We start from the raw sequence: 9454 nt of genomic DNA on the forward strand, positions 1-9454 counted from the left end.
ACATCTTGATTAACCCATTTCTATTAATGTATATAGCCACATGACTGTAGCTTACCAGCACAAGTCTAACCACTGTCTGTCTTGGGTAGGAGAAGCATGGCGTCTGCCTGACGCTGCTTTCTTTCTCCCAGAATTCTGTTCTGTCTACTCCACCCACTTAAGGGCTGGCCTATCAAAAGGCCAAGGCAGTTTCTTTATTTGACCAATGAAAGTAACAAATTTACAGAAGACCCTTCTACATCATACCATGTTCATCTTTCTGGTTTTGGGTTACCACACTCAGGATGTTTTTTTCTAGTTTCATCCATTTGCATGCAAATATCAAGATGCCATTATATTTTCTGCTGAGTAGTACTCCATTGTGTAATATACCACATTTTCTTTATCCATTCTTCAGTTGAGGGACATCTAAGTTGTTTTCAGGTGCTTACAATTACAAATAATGCTGCCATGAACATAGGTGAACAGGTGTCCTTGTAGTCTAATTGCATTCTCTGAGTATATGCCCAAGAGTGGACTTGGTGGGTTCTGAGGTAGATGGATTCCAAATTTTCTGAGAAATTGGAATATTGATTTCCAGAGTGGTGCAAGTTTGCATTCACACCATCAATAGAGGAGTGTTCCCCTTACTCCACATTCTCTCCAGGATAAGCTATCATTTCTGCTTTTGATCTTAGCCATTGTGACTGATTTAAGATAATATCTTAGGGCCACTTTGATTTGCATTTCCCTGATGGCTAAGGATGTTAAACATTTTCTTTTTTTTTTTTTTTTTTTTTGGTTTTTCGAGACAGAGTTTCTCTGTAGTTTTGGAGCCTGTCTGGAACTAGCTCTTGTAGACCAGGCTGGTCTCGAACTCACAGATATCTGCCTGCCTCTGCCTCCCGAGTGCTGGGATTAAAGGCGTACGCCACGGAGTCCTGGATACTGGTGGCTGCAAGCTGCGATTTTGGCGTGCTCTCATTTCCTATCCTTATCTCCGTCCGTGGCTGCCTTGGCCAGCCAGCTTTTCAGTTTGTGCCTGGTCATTGATCAATAAAACGAACCTAAGGAAATACAGGACACGATTACCCCATTGCCAACTCTGGCCCAGGGCTGGTACAGGGAGCTCAGGGTTTCTGCACCAGTGGACTGCAGAAACTTAGTGATAGCACCCTCAGTCCCTGAGGTCTGAAGCTCGCTGCACATCCTCATACCTGGGAGCGTGACCCCCGCGCCCGACGCCAAGATGCCGGCCCACATACTGCAAGAGATCTCTGGCTCTTACTCAGCCACCACCACAATCACAGCGCCTCCCTCTGGGGGACAGCAGAACGGAGGAGAGAAGTTTGAAAAGAACTCTCACCACTGGGGAGCAGATGTTCGCCCTGAATTAAAAGATGACTTATATGACCCTAGCTACCAGGATGAGGAGGGGCCCCCGCCCAAGCTGCAGTACGTCTGGAGAAACATCATCCTCATGGCCCTGCTGCACTTGGGGGCCCTGTATGGGATCACACTGATTCCCTCCTGCAAGGTCTACACCTGCCTCTTCGCATATTTGTACTATGTCATCAGTGCCTTGGGGATCACGGCCGGGGCCCATCGCCTGTGGAGCCACCGAACTTACAAGGCTCGGCTCCCCCTGAGGCTCTTCCTCATCATTGCCAACACCATGGCTTTCCAGAATGATGTGTATGAATGGGCTCAAGATCACCGCGCCCACCACAAGTTCTCAGAAACACACGCTGACCCTCACAATTCCCGGCGTGGCTTTTTCTTCTCTCACGTGGGCTGGCTGCTCATGCGCAAACACCCGGCCGTCAAAGAGAAGGGCGGAAAACTGGACATGTCTGACCTAAAAGCCGAGAAGCTGATCATGTTCCAGAGGAGGTACTACAAGCCCGGTCTCCTGCTCATGTGCTTCATCCTGCCCACACTGGTACCCTGGTATTTCTGGGGTGAAACTTTCCTCAACAGCCTGTGTGTCAGCACCTTCCTGCGCTATGCCATGGTGCTCAACGCCACCTGGCTGGTGAACAGTGCCGCCCACCTCTATGGCTATCGCCCCTACGACAAGAACATTAGCTCTCGGGAGAATATCCTGGTTTCCATGGGAGCCGTGGGCTAGGGCTTCCACAACTACCACCACGCCTTCCCCTACGACTACTCTGCCAGTGAGTACCGCTGGCACGTCAACTTCACGACATTCTTCATCGACTGCATGGCTGCCCTGGGCCTGGCTTATGACCGGAAGAAAGTGTCTAAGGCCGCTGTCTTGGCCAGGATGAAAAGAACTGGAGATGGGAGCTGCAAGAGTGGCTGAGTTTGGAATCTTCCGGTTTCTGTTCCAAAAGCCAGCTTGGCAGAGGCTTAATGTTCTGTTAATTAACTACTGAGTATTGCTCCCCAGACGCTAAAGTGACGACGTTAACCCATTCTGGTACAGTATTGTAAAATGGACAACGTATCGGAAGTCAGCGGCTCTTCCCTTTCGATGCTAACCTCTTTTCTTTTCCCGTTGTCTTTTTCTTTGCTTTGTCCCTGTTGACCTCATTTCTCATTGCCTCCCAAGCCAGCAGCTGCTCTGCTGTGGGTCAGTGTTCACCTTGCAATGCATACTGACTTTCCAAGGGTCTAAAAGTACAGGTTTGTGCCCCCACCCCCACCTCGTAAGCTGTGTTCTGAGTTAGAGATGCAAGAAAATCTTCCGAGGTTTCTCCTGTTATTTTTAGCCCAGGCTTTGCCAGATGAAATGGAAGGTAAATCTTAAGGGGCCAAATTCAACATGCAAGGCTGTGGTTCATCAGAGATGTGGGAGAGGGGGATCTTTGGTGATCCGGCTCAGCTCTTGCCTAGCGGAGGCACGGGAGCCTTTTCACACAGCATGCTTCCTCTCCTAATTCTGAGTAGGTGACAGCCATGGAACTTGGTGACACTAGAATACAGTAACACATGTCAGTATCTCCGTGTAGTTTAGGTTGATGATTTAAAAAAAAAAAAAAAGGTAAACAACCGTTTGTAGGGCAAGTGGTCTCTACTGAAAAAGGATTTTCTTTTCTTTTAATGACCAGGCTCTCGGGCCAGGTGTGGTGGGTGGCACATGCCTTAAATCACAGCACTTGAGAGGCAGAGGCAGGTGGCTCTCTAGATAGTGAGACCTTGTCTGAAATAAGTAAATAAATAAAGCGATTCAAAGGATAAGCAGAGCGAGAAGTCTTCAGGTGAGGCGTGTTGGAAACTGATGAGGGCAGTCACTCATACTTTTGAGCGTTCTGTGAGTTGCGCACCCCACTTTTAATTCCTGCTCTCTGTTGGTTGCTCCCATAAATTAAGGTGGCTGTGGCATTTTCATGCGTCCAATAGTGGAAGCGTTTATAGAGTTGGAGTTAAGGTCTATCCTGGAACCTGCAAATACTCATTTGGAGTGCTTCCCTCTGAAAAGAGTTGCTGAGCACGTTGCCTGTTCCTCCCATGTTGGGCAGCCGCTGGAGAAGCTGGGAGACACACCACAGGCAGTTCTTAATAACTTTCCAAAGGAAAACCTTCCGGGAACACATTGCCAGGGGACTTCAGAGTCTTGGGGTGCTCTAGTGAGGCTCTTCAATCTTTGTCGTAAGGCTTCTCCTACAGTATTTATTGACTCATGCCTCCTTGACTCTGACCATCCAGTCTACATGGAGGACTGCCTGGGACACATGGCCCTGTCTCTGAGCTCTACCACATCTGCTTCTTTTTCCTACCCACTTTTGTGGTTTTGGTTGTGGGTTTGTTTTTCTTCTTCCCCTTTGACATTTAGTTTTGCTCTAGGCAGAAATGTCCTGTGTGTTTACAGGCAGTAGATGGGCATCCTAGCCGCTTCCTTGCACAGGAATGCGACACTGCGTCAGTAGTGAGTAGAGCTGGCTGTCCTTCCCTGTGGCTTGCAGATCCTCCACCTCTATCCCTCAGACTGCTGGCGCTCTGGAAACGGTAAAGAAAGATTTGGCAAACTTTTCTAGAAACATCCTGTCTCAGAGAGGCTCTTTGTCTCATGAGTCATTCCCAAACAAATGCTACCGTTGTACCAGTGCACCAGGGACAGGGCGGGCGAGACACAGTTCCTACTCTAGCCTCGATGTGAGGCAGGGTAGAGCATGCTCAGTGCTCCCTGCATGTTCAGCGAGGCTCCTTGGGCTGATCAGCCCTCTCGGGTGATGCTGTCATGCTTGGAAGAGGAGGACTTGTTCGCTGAATGGGAAGCACAAGAACCAAGGTCGCGTTCTTAAGTGCCTCATTTGGAATCCCTTATCCATGGAGCCACGGTCTGCAAAGCTTCAGCTAAGATAGGACATCTGAGATGCCATGGACATTTTAGCAAACTGTCCCTGTAGCTCAATCATCAAGGCAGAAGTGTGGGTCTGCTCTTAGATTGGCTGTGTCGTGTACTGAATGCTATCTATCCCACTGAGCCCCATGATGGGAGGCAACAGCCTTCCTGTGTTAGTGGAGTAGAGAGGCTTCAGGACCTCTGTGTGCCCACATGAAAGCAGCCTTATGCTTTAGCTGTTCATTAAAATAGAGCTCTTGGAAGATGACAGTGCATTTGCTGACCTGTGGCCCTATTCCTTGGAAATGCCTTTTGGGTGACTTTAGCTTCACTGGTTAGCAGGTGCCCGTTTAACTTTCTCTTCTCGGCTTGCCCCATGGAGCTGAACCATGCTGTGGCTGGGGACCCCATTATGTTTGGGTCTGCGAAGAAGGGTGTACCAGCTCACTAAGGAATACTACTTTCAAGATTTTAAAGCTCAGATCAAGTGACACATTACTAAGGAACTAAGATCTGATGGAGGGACTTTCTAACAGTCCTCACCTTGTGGACACGCTAAAATCTGACTCGGGTGCCTTACCTCTTCTCTAATCTGTTGCTGTGAGCCTGTAAAACGTGGCAGGTGTCAACTGGCCTGGCTGGAGGACTCACTGTACATTAATTTGCAGTATTCCCTTTCGGGGCTTCGTTTTGGGAACTTTTTTTAGGGTTGTTTGGATGAAGTGCCCATAGCTGATGGATGGTGGAAGTAATTTGAACGCCTGTGAGTTGGAGGTTTTACTCTTTGTTTTAAGATTAAACGCTGGTTGTAGCATTTAAAGAGAAAGCTCTTCATGGTTTGCTAGTATCCTGAGCGTCGTCTTTAGTTGAAATAGGTTAGTAGGATAAAGTTAAGAAAGTGGTGGCCGTGTTACGCTGGTGGTGCAGGCTAGGGCCTCCTACCACTCTCAATGTTTTAACAGGTCCCTCTCCAACAGTAACGAGTTCACTCCTTGGATAAGAGTGTTAATGAGGGAAGCGCCCTCCCGACCTAATCAGCTCTTAACGATCCCAGCTGCCAATGCTGTTGCATCGGGGATGAAGTTTCCAACCCATGAACTATGGGACAAACTCAAACCTTAGCACTGGGCCTGTCACTGGATGAGGTGACTGAGTATCATGTCTGTGAAACTGGGATAATAATCCTGCCCTACCTCAGTGGGTAGGTTTGAGCATGGCTAGATGCTCTTTATAAAAACCCACGGGGATCCTCCGCAGAGTATTTTAAGTCCTGCACATTTTTATAGTAACTGTGTCCACCATGGACTTGACACGTGCCTATGCCCCAGATGACATTGTTATCCTTCGTCGTTCTCTCCCGAGAGTGAGTGGATGCGTTAGATGATGTATGCTCACTGCTATGAAAACCTGCAGGACGCCATTTCCTTCCTTGGGTGGGAGTTTCCCTTTATCACGTGCAGCAGTAGTTCTTTGTGATCTAATAATTCTCATTAATGCCAACTCTGAACGTATTTCCGCTCATCTGAGGTTGTGTTCATAATAAAATGAAATGGATCTGACTGCAAAAAAAAAAAAAAAAAAAAAAGGCGTACGCCACCACCGCCCGGCTAAACATTTTCTTAAGTGATTTTTGGCCACTTGGGATTCTTCTGTTGAGAATTCTCTGTTTAGTTCTGTACCCCATCTGTAAATTGGATTATTTGGAATTTTTGATGTCTGTTTTCTTGAGTTCTTTATATACTTTGAAGATCAGTCCTCTGTCTGATGTGTGGTTGATGATCTTTCCCCATTCAGTATGCTGTCTTTTTGTCTTATTGACTGTGCCTTTTGCTTTGCAGAAGCTTCTCAGTTTCAGAAGTAAAGGAGTAGGTCACAAAACAATCCCATACCAGTTTGGAATTATGATTAATAAAAGGGTTATTCATTTAAAAGGAAAAATTTACAGATCACCGACCTAGACAACAGCCCTCTGCACAACCAGGCAGAGTCTGGTAGCTGGAAGCAGAGTCCAAAGCAAGAGAGGAGGAGCGCATGGCTACCACAGCTTTTTCAAGCCAGAAATACCATGCCCAAGTGGGTTGGTATCTTAAAGGCTATTGGATGAAGGAGCAGAAGGAGCTCCTGCAGCACAGAAGATCCCATTTACTTATTGTTGCTTTCAGAGTCTGTGCTACTGGGGTTATATTTAGGAAGTGTTCTCCTGTGCCTATGCATTGAAGGCTACTTCCCACTTTCTCTTCTATAAGGTTCAGTGTGGTCAGATTTACATTGAAGTCTTTAATCCATTTGGACTTGAAATTTTTGCATGATGATAGATATGAATCTATTTTCATTCTTCTACATGTTGACATCCAGTTATGCCAGCATCATTTGTTGAAGATGTTTTCTTGTTTTCATTGTATAATTTTAGCTTCTTTGTCAAAATTTAGGTGTTCGTAGGATGTGGATTAATATCCAGGTCTTTGATTCCATTTGACAACCTCTCAGTTTTTATACCAATACCAAGTTGTTTTCATTACTGTAGCTCTATAATAGAGCCTGGTGATGCCTCTGGAAGTTCCTTTATTATACAGAATTGTTTTGGTTATCCCGATTTTTTTTTTTTGGCTTTTCCATATGAAGTTGGTTATTGTTCTTTCAATGTCTGTGAAGAATTGTGTTGGGATATTGATGGGAATTGCATTGAATCTATAGACTGCTTTTGATAGGATTGCCATTTTTATTATTTTGATTCTACCTATCCAAGACCATGGGAGATCTTTCCATTCTTGAGTATGTCCTTCAATTTCTGTCTTCAAAGTCTTAAATTCTTGTCAAACAGGTTTTTTACAACTTTGGTTAGTGTTATCCCAGGATACTTTATGTTATTTGTCACTACTGTGAAGGGTGATGTTTCTCTGATTTTTTTCTCACCTTCTTTATCATTTGTATGAAGGGGGGTTACTAATTTTTTGAGTTGATCTTGTATCCTGTCACATTACTGAAGGTATTTATCAGCTGTAGGAGTTTCCTTGTAGAGTTTTTGGGATCACTTATATATACTCTCACATTATTTACAAATAACAAATATTTAACTTCTTCCTTTCTAATTTTAATCCCCTCAATCTCCTTTTGTTGTCTTATTGCTCTCGTATGAACTTCAAGAACTATGTTGAAGAAATATGGAGAGAGTGGACAACCTTGTCTTGTTTCTGATTATAGTGGAATCATTTTGAGTTTTTCTCCATTTAATTCAATGTTGGTTGTTGGCTTGCTCTATATTGCTTATATTATGTTTAGATATATTTCCTGTATCCCTGATCACTTCACGACTTTTATCATGAAGGGGTGTTGGATTTTTCAAATGCTTTTTCATCATTTGATGAGATAATCACATGATTTTTTTCTTTCAGTTCATTTATATGATGGATTATATTGAAAGATTTTTATATCTTGATTCATCTCTGTATCTCTGGGATGAAACAGACTTGATCATAGTGAATGATTTTTTCTGATATGTTCTTGGACTTTGTTTGCCAGTATTATATTGAATATTTTTACATCTATGTTCATGAGCAAGATTTTTCTGTAATTCTCTTTCTTGGTTCAGTCTTTTTGTGGTATTGGTATCAGAGTAACTGTAGCCTCATTAAAAGAGTTTGGAAATGTTCCTTCTGTATCTATTATGTGGAACACTTTGAGGAGTATAGGTATTAGCTCCTCTTTGAAGTTCTGGTAGAATTATGCAGTGAAATCATCTGGCCCTTTTTTTATTTTTTATTTTGGAGGATATTGTTTTGATGATTGCTTTTATTTCCTTGCAAGTGATAGGTCTATTTAAATTGTTTGCCTGGTCTTAAATAAACTTTGTTATGCGGTACCTATCCAGGAAATTGTCCATTTCTTTTACATTTTCCAATTTTGTAGAATATGGGTTCTTGTAGTATGACCTACTGATTCTCTGGTTTTCCTTGATGTCTGTTGTTTTGTTTCCCCTTTTTATTTCTGATTTTATTAATTTGGATGTCAGTTCTCTGACTTTTGACTAGTTTGGATAGGGTTTGTCTATCTTGTTGATTTCCTCAAAGATGCATCTCTTTGTGTCATTGATTCTTCATATTGTTCTCTTTGTTTTAATTTTATTGATTTCAGCCCTCAATTTGTTTATTTCCTGTCATCTATTCCTCCTGGGTGAGTCTGCTTCTTTTTCTTCTAGAGCTTTCAGGTGTGCTGTTAATTCACTAGTATGAGATTTCTCCATCTTCTTTATATAGGTACTTAGTGATATAAACTGTTCCCTTAGCACTGCTTTTGGTATGTTGTGTCTTCATTTTTGTTGAATTATAGGAAGTCTTTAATTTCCTTCTTTATTTCTACCTGGCTATTGGCCAAATAGTGTTTTAATAAACTAATACAAGTAACAAATATTTACAGTGTACGAGTGTATTATCCCACAGCATAATATAATGATGAACGAGGTTAGAATGAAAAAAAATAATTGATGAGGTATCCTGTATTTATAGGTAAGAGTTTATATTTTAAATGTCCTTACTATACAAAGCAATCCACAGCTTTTATGAATTCTTATATTCCTTAATTAGAAAATAATTTTCAAACACACATAAAATCTATAACAATTAACAATTGGGACAGTCTCCCACAAATATACGAACAGGCCCCATCTGAGTAGAAAATTCCTTAATTGAATTTCCCTTCCCATGCTGTTCTTTATTGTGCTAAATTGACAATTATAATTAACCAGCACATCTACCTCATGTCAGTTCAACACACAACTTTAAACCATAGTGTCTCAAACCTTATCCCCAAATTCTTCTCTCTTTTTTTGAAGAGATTTGAGAAATTTTATTATAATAGTCCATATTAATATTCTATATAAATTTTAAATTTTACATCCCAGACACAGTTTCCCCTCCCTCTTCTTCTCCAATCACTCCCTGCCAACTCTCTCTATTCCCAACCCACTCTTCTTCCATTTCTGTTCAGAAAAGGGCAGGTCTCTCATCTATATCCAAAAATATTATCAAGTTGCATATCAAGTTGCAGTAAGACTAAGTACTTCCTTCATATGTTAAGATTGGGCCAGGTGACCCAGTATGAAGAGTTGGGTCCCAAAAGACAGTGAAGAAGTCAAGAGACTGCCCCTGTTCCCACAGTAGGGCCAAACTA

At 42.9% G+C, this 9454-nt stretch overlaps 1 protein-coding gene across 1 annotated transcript; it reads left to right on the plus strand.

The window, feature by feature from the left end:
* The first annotated feature begins 925 nt into the window (after window positions 1-925).
* On the plus strand, window positions 926-3846 carry LOC130867329 (stearoyl-CoA desaturase 2-like). The gene has a single exon (XM_057759187.1). The coding sequence runs from the start codon at window positions 1229-1231 to the stop codon at window positions 2108-2110; it is 882 nt and encodes a 293-aa protein (XP_057615170.1). The 5' UTR covers window positions 926-1228; the 3' UTR covers window positions 2111-3846.
* Window positions 3847-9454: the final 5608 nt, after the last annotated feature.

Source organism: Chionomys nivalis, chromosome X (genome assembly GCF_950005125.1).
Source record: "Chionomys nivalis chromosome X, mChiNiv1.1, whole genome shotgun sequence".
In the NCBI taxonomy this organism is placed as follows: domain Eukaryota; kingdom Metazoa; phylum Chordata; class Mammalia; order Rodentia; family Cricetidae; genus Chionomys; species Chionomys nivalis.